Source organism: Crocodylus siamensis, chromosome 10, assembly GCF_052110815.1.
Source record: "Crocodylus siamensis isolate JL-2025a chromosome 10, ASM5211081v1, whole genome shotgun sequence".
Classification (NCBI taxonomy): Eukaryota; Metazoa; Chordata; order Crocodylia; family Crocodylidae; genus Crocodylus; species Crocodylus siamensis.
Genome location: NC_143404.1, coordinates 62,745,370 through 62,760,524, shown reverse-complemented (window position 1 = coordinate 62,760,524; position 15,155 = coordinate 62,745,370). Strand labels below are relative to the sequence as shown.

The 15,155-nt window shown below is 40.8% G+C and overlaps 1 protein-coding gene across 1 annotated transcript; it reads left to right on the top strand.

The window, feature by feature from the left end:
* The first annotated feature begins 3,662 nt into the window (after positions 1-3,662).
* Positions 3,663-13,762, top strand: CYP24A1 (cytochrome P450 family 24 subfamily A member 1). Its single transcript, XM_090064746.1, has 12 exons — positions 3,663-3,953; positions 4,027-4,217; positions 4,767-4,860; positions 6,007-6,103; positions 6,926-7,017; positions 7,335-7,446; positions 8,940-9,085; positions 9,688-9,854; positions 10,046-10,124; positions 11,147-11,341; positions 11,446-11,557; positions 12,376-13,762. Exons 1-11 carry the CDS (start codon positions 3,753-3,755, stop codon positions 11,554-11,556), a joined length of 1,485 nt encoding a protein of 494 aa, XP_089920872.1. The 5' UTR covers positions 3,663-3,752; the 3' UTR covers position 11,557; positions 12,376-13,762.
* The last annotated feature ends 1,393 nt before the right edge of the window (positions 13,763-15,155 follow it).

Here is a 15,155-nt window from a genome sequence, read left to right as displayed (position 1 = left end):
TCCCATGGATTTCAGTGAATGTCAAATAAGGCCCTAATAACATGTTTCTTTCTTTGTTGTTGCTTCCCTCATTTCATGGGTATTTTCAGTGGATTGAGAGAAGTGCAGATGAGACTCAGGTAACTAAAATGCCTTTGGGGAGCTGAGTCTTGAACTAGGGAGTTCTCTGAATACAGTGATTTTTACCCTAAAAATAACCCTGGAATGCTTGCTAAAGTTCACATGCAAAGCTTTTGCTGAGAATAAAATCCCTAAAGAAAGGAAGGAGACCAATAGCTGCTCTTGGAAAACGCCCTTAGCTTTGCACTTTAACAACGTTTGAGGCAATCATTAGCTTTCCTAGATCCTGAGCTAGCTGAGCTGCAGACGGACTGACTTTCCCATCAGTGAGTTACATGATAAGCACAGAAGTGAAAAACAGCTTTAACAGCCTTTTCACTGGATCTTGCAGAGAAATGAGGACTCTTTTCCAAATCGATCAGGATCATAGAGGAATTGACCCGAGCTTGGTACAGTCTTACCTAATTCTTACGTCCTCTTCTAATGAGATCATTTTTTTGTGAACCTTCAGACAAGTTCATTATACTAAATTCTGGTTCATGATAGACCACCCGTCTCTACCTGATCCCATGCCCAAATCACAGAAATGAGAAACATTTGTCTCTTTTCTGGTCCGGTGTACCAAGAGATCCAAGCATCAAGTGAAACAGAGGCTGAGCTTCCCCCAACTTCAAGGTATAGAGCAGGAGGTATTTTGAACTAAACTGGTTCAAAATCAGCAACAAACCAAGAAATCGCCATTTTTCCCCCCACCCCCTGTGCCTTTCATATGTCTGGAAACCTTCTGGCCAGTTCTAATTATGAAGCACCTTGGTAAGGCACACTGGGTATGTGGCAAGAGAAATTCACTTACCAGTATAATATGAGTAATAATTTTCCCCTCAGGATATTTGCTAAGTTTGTGGGGGTGGAAGGAAAGGAGTGATTTTGAGTCAAAAGTGAAATTTAAGGCTTTTGCTGCCTCTTTTCTCTTTTTTTTTTTCCCTTCTTTTTGCATCAGTCACTCTTCCCTCAACCCCATTTATTATTTTCTTTCGTGGTCTGAATGTGAGATACAGATATTCTTTGTAGGCTGATCCCTATCTAGCAGGCAAACCCTGCCCTAGGGGTATTTTTCTTTGCCTAACCCATGCAGAATGCAACCCTCCCATACTCCTTCACGTCTCAGGGAGATAATGAATGAGGGGATGATGACTGATTTTAGGAAAGGGGGAGAAGTACTGGACATGAATTGCAACCGGATGGGGGGGAATAACAATAGGGATCAAGCCCAATAGTAAAGCTTATGCCCTTCATGCAACACCTCTGGAGAACAGGTGGTAGATGCCACGTTGCAGAAGCTGCAGCATTCACAGACTCCCTGACTCTTACCCTCTAAGTGGGGCATGGGGAGGGAGGGAGGAGGACACACACCCTCTGAACTGCTTCACCCTGGTCGTGTTTTCCAGGACTGGTTCTGGCTTGAACCTTTGGCCCTCTTGGAGAGGGCGAGTACAATTTAGTGTCGGGGAACATTTCTCATTATCAGAAACTGCTTGCCCTCAGCATTCACCACCGTTCCCAAAGCTATCCTTGGGGCTGTATTATTTTTGCTTCCTTCTGAAATGTTGCCCTGTTGTTTCATAGGCATGTGGACAGGAAATGTTGAGACCTATTCTCCATTGCAGCAAATGCAGCTGTCAGAATTCCTCATGTTTTATTTATTTTATTTGAGACTTTATCAGCTTACATGTCAAATTCAGTAATATTTTTAATTACTTTAAAGTATAAATACAGAAAGTAATTATTTACATTTCAGTGGCCTTTTGAAATCTATTTATAAACATAACTTAGCATTTACAGCAATTAAAGTCTAATTTTTCAGTCCAATGGACATTTCACCTGTATCATTTGGGGACATTGACCAAATAGCTATCCTAAAAAGGGTAATTAAGCTCTAAGGCCAAGTTATTCAGTCCCACAAACATAATTTAAATAGCACAACTCTCTGCCTTTCATGCTGATATATATTTCCTCTATTGTTTAAAATGCCTTTGAAACATAATAAATTAAAAGCAATGACCAGCTAATTTATTCAAAATATCATTTGAGTTAATCCTTGTGGTGTTTAAAAAAGGAATCTTATTTTATAATCACATCTGCTGAATAAGTTAGTTCTCTCTTCTCCAAGCTTTCCACATTATGAAATGTCCATTAGATTTTATATATAGATATCTATAGCTCTATATCTATATAAATAGCTCTAGCGCTATATATTTTAGTATGTATATATATCTAGAGCCATATAAATAGCTCTAGAGCTACACATTTTAATATGTATATAGATCTAGAGCCATATAAATGGCTCTAGAGCTACACATTTTAATATGTATATAGATCTAGAGCCATATAAATGGCTCTAGAGCTACACATTTTAATATGTATATAGAGCTAGAGCCATATAAATGGCTCTAGATCTATATATTTTAATATGTATATAGAGCTAGAGCCATATAAATGGCTCTAGATCTATATATTTTAATATGTATATGGATCTAGAGCCATATAAATGGCTCTAGAGCTACACATTTTAATAAGTCTATAGATCTAGAGCCATATAAATGGCTCTAGAGCTACACATTTTAATATGTATATAGATCTAGAGCCATATAAATGGCTCTAGAGCTACACATTTTAATATGTATATGGGTCTAGAGCCATATAAATGGCTCTAGAGCTACACATTTTAATATGTATATAGAGCTAGAGCCATATAAATGGCTCTAGATCTATATATTTTAATATGTATATAGAGCTAGAGCCATATAAATGGCTCTAGAGCTACACATTTTAATATGTATATAGATCTAGAGCCATATAAATGGCTCTAGATCTATATATTTTAATATGTATATAGAGCTAGAGCCATATAAATGGCTCTAGAGCTACACATTTTAATATGTATATAGATCTAGAGCCATATAAATGGGCTCTAGAGCTACACATTTTAATATGTATATAGATCTAGAGCCATATAAATGGGCTCTAGAGCTACACATTTTAATATGTATATGGATCTAGAGCCATACAAATGGCTCTAGATCTATATATTTTAATGTATCTATAGATCTATACCTATATAGATACATAGCTATCTATATATCTATAGAGCTATCTACCAGATCTAGGTAGATAGGTAGGCGGACTATCTACCTAGATTTACAGATCTACCTAGGTCTATAGATCTACCTATATCCATCTACTTATCTACCTATATCTAGATATCTAGAGATAGATATAGTTCTCTCTCTCTCTCTCTCTCTAGATACAGATATAGTTCTTTCTATATATCTATAGCTCTCTCTATGTCTATCTGTCTAGGTATCTCTAGGTACAGATAGCTATAGCTATCCATATTTATCTGTCGATCTAGATATAGCTATTTATATCCAGATATAGATCTAAATAGATCTGTATCTAGAAACAGGCAGGTAGGTAGGTAGGTAGCTCAGGTCTTGGCATTAAGGGACAATCCTAGAGCCACGCGGCAGGCCAGAGGTGCCCCCCCCCCACCCCCCGCGCGCCTCCGGGGCGGGGAGCGGGGGGCGGGGGCCGTGCTTTGGGGCAGGAGCCGCCCCCCGCGGCCCGGCGCGCGGGGCTATATAGAGCCGGCGGCGGCGGAGCATCACCGCCGCGCGCCTCCGCCCCGCACCATGAGCGCCCGCGCCGCCCTGCTGCGGCCCCGCCGCCCCCCGCCGCCGCGCCGCGCCGCCTCCACCTCCACCGCCCGCGCCCCGCGCCCGCCCGCGCCCCGCGCGCTCTCCGCCCTGCCCGGCCCCACCAACTGGCCGCTGATGGGCAGCCTGCTGGACGTGCTCTGGAAGGGGGGGCTCAAGCGGCAGCACGAGACGCTGGTAAGTGCCCCCCCTCCCCCCCCCCCCACATCTGGACAGCTGCACGCTGAGCCGCCCTTCCCCCTCCCCGCAGGCGGACTACCATAAAAAGTTCGGCAAGATTTTCCGCATGAAGCTGGGCGCCTTCGACTCGGTGCACGTCGGGGCTCCGTGCTTGCTGGAAGCCTTGTTCAGGAAGGAGAGCGCCTGCCCGCAGAGGCTGGAGATCAAGCCCTGGAAAGCCTACCGCGACTACCGGGGCGAGGGCTACGGCCTGATGATCTTGTAAGTGGTCTTGTAAAGGGGCTCGGGAGCTGTGGGTGCTGCTGGGGGGGGGGAGGCTGGGCATCGGGGCGCTTGCCCTGCAGACGGCGCCCGCCGGTGGTGACGTGCGGGGGGGATGCTGTAAACCCAGGCGAGCAGCTCTCTCTGTTCAGCCGGCAGGCTTTGGGATTCTTGCCCGAGGTTATCCGCGTTCCCAGGACGCGATCATTAGTCACCGCCGGCTGTATTCAGCACTTTCCCTCTTTCCTGTGGGAAACTGATCCAGTCCCGCTGCAAGAGGCATCCTTTCTATGTGGTGCGGGGGCACGCGCGCTGCAGTAAAACAGGCTGCTGCTTCCCTAGTCTCTGCTTCAGAAGCATAGCAAGTGAGGGCTGGAAGAGACCTCAGGAGGTCACATCTAGTCCAACCCCCTGCCCAAAGCAGGACCAGCCCCAGCTGTCTCATCCCAGCCAGAGCCAGACTTTAAACTGGAAGCACCTGTTTCACGCTGTGGTGTTAAACTCCCCCCGACTCATTCTTTCCCTGCTGCTGTTTAAATGTCAATCTAGAGAAGGGGAGGACTGGCAGAGGGTAAGAAGCGCCTTTCAGAAGAAGCTGATGAAGCCCTCGGAGGTGATGAAATTGGACTCCACAATCAATGAGGTACCGAGAGCTTCACCCTGCCTTTCTCTCTCCTATGTTTGTGCTGGAAACCTGAAAACAGGGCACAGATCTAGACAGCTCTTGAACTGTCTTCACGTTAAAAAGATCACTTTTCATATCACTCAGCAGAAAGCTGGATACAAAGGGTCTGACCCAAAGCAAGGGAAACTGAGAGGCTCATGGCTGAGGTGGTCGTTCCCCCGTAGACACCATCCACCATGTATTCCTGTATGAAGTCCTCAGAATTGTACTCCCTCTTACATGGCTCTGCTGCTGGGAGACTCTGGACTTGAGGAGTGTCTGATAAGCACTTCTGGCGATCTGCTTCAAGTGAACCAAACTAGGCTATAATGACCTAATGAAGAATGCCCTGCATTGGAAAGCTTGTCTAAATGTATACCATGTAGCTGGTCCAATAAAGGATGTCACCTCCCCTGCCCGCCCCCCCCCCCCCCCCCCAAAAAAAAAAAATCACGGGGTCTGATGTAAGACTGAGGCATCATTTCAAGGGAAATACCCTGACCACCAAAGTGGTTTTACTACTGGCTGGGGAAAACCACTTGCCTGGAAGGAGATAGTGTCCTAACTGAGGTCACTAGTTAGCCTTTCGCTTTCAGTGGAAAGGTCTCAGCCATATGCTGACTTTATGGACATGGGAGACTCCTCCCTAGCTTGCTCCTGCTGCTGAGGGAAAGCAAACCTAGGGGGCATGCAAACCTCGGGGGCATCCAAACCCCAAGCCTCTCAGCTTAGGCCCATACGTAGGATGCCTACCAAAAGATTTGGAAGCATCTGAAGTCCCAGGTGGGGGTGGAGGATGCTTGTCGGTAGCAGGGCCACATATGGTTCTTGAACGACACAGATTTGGAATTGATTTGGCTGACTTGACTTGGGACACAAAACAATTTCCTTTAAAAAAAATAAAATGTTTTCATTTCAGCAGAAGTAAACCTCTGGAATTGTTCATAACTGTATAACAGGAAAAAAAAATCCTGTTACAGTACCATAGTATTTGGGCAATGAAATCCTACTGGAAATAAAGCATTCCACTGTTACACAAGACCATTATCTAGCTACTGAAAGATAAAGTTGGAAATGTTAAATTACCTAGGACCTGTATTTACCAGTTTCTTCTATTTCCTTTAGGTCCTGCCAGATTTCATGCAGAGAATAGATGATCTTTGCAATAAAAATGGTGAAATGGAAGACTTGTATTCAGAATTCAACAAGTGGTCATTTGAAAGTAAGTTTTCTACCTTCCAATAGAAATCAAAACGCGTTTTGGTACTTGGTATGACATTTAACTTGGAGTAAGTTCACAACGGTATAGGCGACAAAGCTGTGCTAGTTTCCTGAGGGTTGGAATAGCTGTGGCATAAGAGAGACAACACAGTACTTCCTGATAAGTGGTGGAACAAACTAGATAATGAAGACCTGATCCAAAAGTAAAAATGAAGAAAAATGCATCTTCAATAAGATTGGCAAAGTCTCATTAAAATTTCTCATTGGGGAATCCTTATATTCAGTTGTCAAACACAGTAACCAAGCTGGGCAGTGCAATATGCCATTCATGATGAGGGATCACTTACACATCTATAGGGGAAAATGTGAGTGTTTCGCTTCTGGGGTATTGAAGCCATTCCGGGCATGTCTACATGAAACACTTACTGGGCTTTAGCCTAATAACACTGCGCGGTAGCGTGGCAGTCAAAAACCATGCTAATCGTGTACCGCGGGGTGTTAGTAGACTAATGCGCAGCAAGCATCACAAAACCATATGTTGGTGCATGTTGTTAGTATTTTATTAAGCAAGTACTAAACTAAATGGGAAGTAACTAAGGTGCATTAATAAATGTGTGGTTGTGCCCCCTGAGGCTGAATCAGCTGATGGAGAAGTTATTTTGACCTGCCTGAAGTGTCTACACTATTGTTTGTGGATAAATATGCATCTTAGAAAGGAGTCTCTTTTTGGGTTTGTTCAGGTTTTTTTCAGAAGCCAATTCAGGCAGTTTAATGAGTGCTGGAGGCTAATCTATTGTATAACAATTTATTTTTTTAATGTCAGGTATCTGCCTGGTGTTGTACGGGAAGAGGTTTGGGCTTCTGCAGCAGGATGTTGGAGAAGAAGGCTTGAACTTCATCAAGGCTGTGAAAACGGTATGGAGAAGGAGCCTTAGTTCTAAAACATGTTGGTCAAGATCTCCTCTATCTCCAAACACAGTTTCCTTTCTGTATAAGAGGTGCACATTGTGCAACGTCATTAACTTAGTTTGGTTGCTAAAAATTGCCCACATGTTAAAATACGTATTGCCTACAAAGTGAAAATTCACTCTTGTGACTATACCTGTTGTACCCACCAGAACCATGCATCCCTTGTTTCAGTAAGAACACTTTGTTCTTTGTTACCCATTTCTGTGTACAAAGTATATCTGGGAGGTGATAACTTATAGTGAAAAATGTTTTCGTTTCCACAGATGATGGCTACTTTTGGGATGATGATGGTGACCCCAGTTGAACTTCATAAAAGTCTGAACACAAAAGTCTGGCAAGCTCATACTAACGCATGGGACAATATCTTTAAAACAGGTAACTTAGACCCAATCCTCACATGCTTATGCATATCCAATTCAGATTTTTTCTTTTTATAAATGTTACTGCATTGCAAAGCAGCTGATTACTGATCTCTGTACTTTGTGCAACACAACAGTCCTGTTCTTGCTTACCCCAAATCTCTTTTACTCAGATAGTGGGAATCCCCTGTGTACACTGTTCTCACCTCATACCTACAACTAAAGTTTTGCTCTAGTTCTTTTTCAACATGTGATCTAAAGGTAACCATTTGGAAACAGCAATATTAGTGATGCTAGGTTAGCTTTTCATGACTGGTAAATAGGTTGAAAGCAGTCTATCACATAAAGCATGATAAAATGCCCTAGCTCAAGGTTGTCGTTGAGAAGCAAGGATTTTTATGTGCTACAGAGAGACTTTTTTAAATAGGGTTTTGATGGAACTGGATTCCAGTATTTTATCCATGTACCTGTTATAACAGAAACCTTCAAAATAGAGTACTGACTGGCTTTTAGCATAGCAGTTTCTACTTGCTTTGGCCCTATTGGCATTAGAGGAACACTTGGTAATCACAGCCTTCAGATATAAAGTTTGGTTGGTTTGGGGTTTTTTTTTTTTTCTTTTCTTCCCCCTTTATGAATACCTTGTGATAATTCAGGTTAAAAATTAAGCAAGGTTTAGTAACTCACATTATTGTAGTGCTGACTAGGATTATTTCTTCCCACTATTTATTGCACAATGATTGATTATTTAAGGCTTAAGGTAAGATCTACTTCATGATAGAGGAAATATATGCCAATTTGCAGTGCCAAGAATGGAGCCGGATTGTTTTATCAATGTTTGCTCAGTGTTTAAAAGAAAAGAAAAATACACACTAAAAACGTGTTTCATTCCTAGAACTATATTTTGGCCCTTACTTCGTTTGAATAACCCTGTTCATAATCAGTACCACTGATTTCAAAGAACCACTTACTAAAAACGATAGCAAAACCAACAGGCCATAAAGGAAGAGTAACGCAGTTGAAATATGGAGTGTATCCTAGTCAAAAACGAACATTTTTTTTTTTTAAATGGTTTTGGGGAGTCAAACACCCAACTCCAGCTGGGTTTTTTTTTTCAGGTCCCTTAGTTCCTTTGGAGGATCCAAGCCAGTAAGCTTTATTCTGGTTATAGCTACAGCCCATGTATTCATGGCTAAGTGTGTTGCTTATACGAAGTAGTGGTATTATATGTATTCAAATATACACACATTGAGAAGGCACAATACCTACTAATTTTCAGAAGTTTCTCTGATCATTACTGTTTTTGTTTTTATGTTGGGGTTTGGTAGCTTTGTTTCGGGTGGAGAGGGAGGGTTGTGAATAGAAGAGGTCTGTGCTGCAGTGGCGACAGGAGATGCCCATAGTCTATAACAATATCACAATGATCATAAAACAGGAAACTAATCTGTCCTGTTTCATTTGATGAATTTTTAGTAGCTTTCTAATTGCTGCCTCTCCATCCATCCCCAGCGAAGTGTTCAATTGATAACAGACTGCAGAAACATTCTGCCAGCCCTACTGAAGATTTCCTATGTGACATTTACTTCAGGGGCCAGCTTTCCAAGAAGGAGCTTTACGCAACTATTGCAGAACTTCAGATTGCAGGAGTTGAAACGGTAAATTTGCCAAGAACAGACCTGTTTTTTATTTTGAGTGCTGGTAGCAGAGAGAGGTTGCAAAGTGGTTAAGGTCATAGGATTGTAAGAAAGTACAGCTAAAAGGGACCTTATAGGGTCATCGAGTCCAGCCCTGTTGCTCAAGGCAGGATGATCTTAGACTAGACCATTCCAGATGTCTGCACATGGAGAATATTTATTCTTAATAGCATTGAAATTAGTATCCATAATAGTTAGAGCTGGAAAGTGGTTAGTAGCTATTGAACCTTTAGTAAAGGAAAAATAGCAAGTACATGACTGTGAGCTATTGCTACACAGTCACTTAAAGAGAACTGCATGGATACAAGTGAAACTTCACTTAAAACCACTAAATAGAGGTATTTCTACCGTCCTTTCCCCTCAATTCTTGCTTTCTGCTGGAGAAGAGCAGGCAGAATATTTGTACGGTATTAGGTCTAAGAGAGGCAGAAGACCTTTCTAGTGGGCAGTGAGCCAGCTGTACAATGCATGTGATACAAATGCTTTTGTTATGGGTGTTTTGTCAAATTGGCCATCTGTATTCTCCTATCTGAGCTCATAATAATCTTCTGTTCATGTTGCAGACTGCCAATAGTCTACTGTGGGCCCTGTATAACTTCTCACGTAATCCACATGTGCAACAGAAGCTTCTCAACGAAATACAGAACGTAGTATCTGCGAATGAGAGTCCAAATTCTGAGCACGTGAAGAAAATGCCTTATTTAAAAGCGTGTCTGAAAGAATCTATGAGGTACAACTGTCTAGATAACTTGTAAAGCAAAACGGGCTCTGTTTGATAGGGATTGTGTAGTTCCTAAAGGTAGAGAGAGACTTTCTAGTGTTAAAATTTTACATAACTGTCATCTTGCTAGTTAAAATAAAACATTGTGGACACCTGCGGAGAAAAATCATGGTAGACTCATTTTATTTATTTGCCTGTAGGATAACACCATCTGTGCCCTTTACCAGTCGCACACTTGACAAAGAAACTAGTGTTGGGAACTATACACTACCCAAAGGGGTGAGTAGAATTTATTCTAAGCTGTTTCTTTGAACAAGTCTTTTACAGCAGAGTTAAACACATAATGGGTAACCATTTCTGAAAAATGACTTAAGGGTTGCATCCTAGTATCGGACTACTGCGCAGTCAGTGTCTTGTGTAGATGTGGCCAAGGAGTAAGTAGTTCCTATGTATGGTAGTGATCAACTTTAATATTCAGACACCATGTCATTGCACATGCCTAACTAAAGAGACAATACCAACTTATTTAAAAAAGAAAAAGAACACGATTTCCTAGAACTTAAAAAGTACTCAAATGCTGGAATAAAATTAGATTAGTGAAATGAATGGATCTGACTGCAAGGGGGATAGGTAGTGTTACAGGGAAGTTGTAGGCATTGTGATCTAGAAATTATGCAAAAGGCAAGAACCCTTTTTGGGGGGGTGGTATCTTTTATTAGACCAACTTCTGAAGTTGTCCTGTTAAATTTGTGAAGAATGCCCACATTTGAAAGTTTGTCCAATTTTATCCCAACCATGTAATGGATCCAATAAAAGATATTACCCTAAAAAGTCCTTGCCTCTAGCAAGGAAGATAGGCTTACTTTTCTTTCTTGACACCCAACTCCTTTTTACTAACCCTTAAGTTTTATCTTATACCTGATAGTTATCTAAAGGATGAAGGCTAGTAGTGATGGAAGTAGTACACTAATTCTCCATCTAATCTCCTCTCCAAACTCTGTCCTGTTATAACTCCATTAACTTGAACAGAGTTGCCCTTGCTTACACTGGGACTGAATTTACCCCACAGTTCCTGCATGTTTCAGTGTTGAATCCAAGAGCTTCTTCAGACATGTCTTTTACTCCTATATCCACCATCTACTTTCTGTGCATATGATCTAAGATACAGTATTCTTATTTTTTTTTCAAGAAAATAGTCATTGTTTTACTGTTACCAACTTTTTTCCCCATTACCACAAAATTAAGTCAGTCAGTACCAACCAATTCTTAACTGATCTCTCCCCAATTGCTTTTGTTCACAGACAATATTGATGATAAATAGCCATGCTGTGGGATCCAATGAAGAGTATTTTAGAGACTGGAACCAGTTTAAACCAGAGCGCTGGCTCCAGAAGACCAGAATAAATCCTTTTTCTCATATTCCATTTGGCATTGGGAAAAGGATGTGCATTGGACGTCGCTTAGCAGAGCTGCAGCTTCACTTAGCCATTTGCTGGGTAAATATAATAGTATACTTTTTAATGTATTATGCAGCGTTCAACATTAAGTTACTCAGATAACGACGCTTGGCATCGGCTTACTCAAACTTTTTGCATTTCAGCTCGTTCGCAAATATCAAATTGTAGCAACTGACAATGAGCCGGTGGAGACCCTGCATTCAGGAATATTGATCCCCAATCGAGAGCTTCCCATTGCATTTCAGAGAAGATGAGGTAAATAGGCCCAGAGCCCACTTTGCTCTTTTTACATCTGTACCTAGATTCAGTAGGACTCTGCAGACTTTTCAGTGAAGAACTTGGCTGCGTTATGTGAAGATTAACACTACTTAAACACTGTCATGCTTCATTATCTTTGAAAAAAAATTGTGTAAACAATGAAAGAACCTAGGTATTTGACTTTCACTTTCTGGCCCTTGTGTTAAGTGCCATGAGACAAGAGTCTTCTGTCTATTGTATGGATCAAAGATTTATATTCCCCGTACTACAATACACATTGGGTGGATTCCAAAGGATGTAGTTTCCTTCCTCATTTCTAGTAGTAAAAGTTCAGAGCACTGTTACATAGTTCTGACAATGGTGCACAGGAGGGCACAATACATAATGTACCTGCACAAGAGAACTGCTTGGTCTTCACTTGCAGATCACTTCACATGCAAGTAAATTTAGTCCAGGATGGCTGGATTTAAACTAGAGCGTTGAGGTCAGGTTTGGTGTCATAACGTTTGGATGTGATAAATATCAAAACTTGATCACATGGGACTTCAGTTTTTGTGCTTTGTTAACTTATTCCATATAAAAAAAAAATGTATACTGGAAAAACAGGCCTCTTGTGGATGTAGACCTGAGCTAGAATCAAGCCTTCCAAGTAAGAGCTAAGTTGGACTTCACCGAAAGTGGCAATAGACCACGTGTCAGTTGAATACGGGTTTTAACTGCTTTCACAGATGTTAAAATCACACACTGATTTTTTGTTTTTGTTTTTTTTTAAATATCTTAAGTCCATAAAGTCTCTGGATTTTCTCTTTCTCCAGATAATCTACAGATGATGAAGGACTCCTCTACTGCTGCCTTCTCTGAGCACTGCATACCACTATTGGGAATGACAAAACCAAGATGCAATGGCAAAACCAATGGAGAAGTTGCAAGGGACATGCCTCAAGCAATGCACTAGTGACAGGGACAGCAATACAGAGTCAGTAAAAGCTCAGGTAGTCTGTGATGACTCTGCTATCAAAGCTGGCAAAGTTATCAAATCTGGCAAGTTTGTCCAGCCTGCAAATCTGAGCAAAATTTTGACATTAATTGCCCATATATTAATTGAGGGGCTGTATGGTTCAAGAGCTTGGTTCTGAACAGCAGAGCTCTGTATTTGGCCCTAGCTAGTACAGTGAAAGTTGTTAAGGATTGAGTTGGTCTCAATGCCTGTGCATTTTGCAGTGGAAACTACAAAATAATCAGGCATGAATTGGTCTTGTTTAGGGATGAGATGCACTGACAGGGCAGTGTAAAGGGAAAACAGCTGATTGTTCTCTCCCAGTTTTATACCTGTGCCATGAATTTAAAGTGAAGATTCCTGGCTGCCGAGTTGTCAATCTGGGACCAGTTTAAGAAAAGGATTCAACATTTTGGAATATTTTTGCCCCTTTAATGATTGCAAGGTTGCAGATTATGACTTAAAAACAATTTTAAAAAAAGCAAAACGATACCAAAGCCATTTAGGTAAAATTGTCCATTGTTATAACTGAGCTTCACTATGATGCCTACATAAGAGTTGAAAATGTATTTTCAAGCTGATGGCCTGTGACTGCTACTACAGATGCTTATGTAACTATCTTACTACTGTCTCGTGTTTTATGCGGCCCCACAGCCTATCTTGTTACATCCTTAAATTATAAGTTGGTTTAAGTGACCATTTTGTTGACTATGTGTAGCATTGAGCACTATGGCACCCTGATCTGTGACTGAGGTCTCTGGATACTATAACTAATATCTTAAATGCCAAGCATTTTGTAAATAGTATAAAAAGAAATATATACCAAAGAACCACACGCAAGAAGAGATACAAATATTTCAAGAGGATTTTATTGTAGAGATCATGCTTTATAAACAAGTGTATTTCAACTAAAATTGGTGAAAGGGGGTAATCATACTTATGTGATGTAACAGAAACAATGATAACTCACTGTTTTCCATGAATGTACTCAAAGTGCAGGTCCTTAGCGGTTGGATATTATTTTTATAAAGGAAACTTTTTATTTTTTTAGTGTGTATACTTTGGAATGGTATAAAATCTTAGTGTTTGTTTGCTTCCTGTTAAGGATTGCTATATTCATGTTGTTAAATATATAGTGTATATATAATAATTTGTGTACTGCCTTTATGGGAAATTTTGTAATAAATACAGAATTCTTTCCCTCTCTTTTTTAGAAATGTGTCCTGTATTCTTGCAATTTAATTTAGCAAAAAAAAGTTTTCTTTGTTTAAGAACACCAGTGAATCCCATTATATGCTCTAAGAAGGCAGTCACTTTATATGACCAAATAAGTACTTTCCTTCTTTCTCCATTGCAGTAGTCACTAGCAATTAGTTAATAATTATATTTGGGCTTGTTCCTTCCCAAAGAATGGGAGTAGATGTTGCTACATGCTGCAATACTAAGTGCAATTCAGCTGAAACAAAAAACCCTAATCAATTCTTCCCTTTTTCCCAATGTACTTAAAAGAAAGTGTTTCATACTCTTCTGGTACAGTTGCTGATGTGATAGACCTTTATCAAGACTATTTTAGAATTGGCAAGGGTAGATGCATAATGAATTTAGATTTCTAGATGTAGCTGACATAAGTGTCTGTTCACTTAAAAAAAAACTTTGCAATATGTATCATCCTTCATGCACACTGGTGAAGACCGCTTGTCTCTATTCATGGGACTTCCATTCATGCTGTAATACTTCATTGAACTCATCCCATTGTTAATTTTGATTCTGAGAACCTGCAACTTCCACTGCCTTTAATTCCAATGAGAAAGCTACCACTTCAAGGCTACCCTTATATCTTTCAGTGCCTTTCATGTATGTGTTTCACAATACCAGGAACCAGTGGTCAAATTACATAATTCTTGGCACTATAAATCATCAGCTGTTATAAGTTATCATAGCTACATTTAAGTCAATGAACTTCAGTAGTAATGGTAGCCTATATCACTGGTGTGGCAATACTTCTTTCTGTGGCAAAACATCGTGACAACCAGTACAAGCCCTTAGACAACTATGCACCCGTACCCAAAAAGGAAGTACTGGAGTTAGCTTTACTAGCCATAAAGGAAGACCAGAGATATACTATGAAATCATTATGCAAATTTCAATGTTTCTATGAAAGAAACCAAAGGCTGTGCCTGAAGGTTAGATCCTCAAAGGGATTTAGATCCCAAACCACCACTATAGGCTCCTAGGTAGCTCTCCCATGCATCTACCATTTAATGTTACGAGGTACTTTAGGCTATATCTAATACTTACAATTGATGCTGAGTATTGCCTTCAACTAGCTCAATCCACTTGAACCTCTCCCCCTACTCCTAAATGTGTGTTGACTTTTGGTCTGTACCATATCCACTCATACTGGTTCTTAAGGGAAACTCTTCTTACCCTCTTTGTTTCGCTCTAATTATGGCAAAAGAGATGGGTAGTGGGGTCTGGATGTCAGGAACAGGAAGTGGTGGGATGGTAGCTGGTAGATTTCCTGTGGTTGCAGGAAATCACCTGGGGGAGTTTCAAACACTTGAGCTTGAGGGTAAGGTAGGATACAGCTTTGATTTT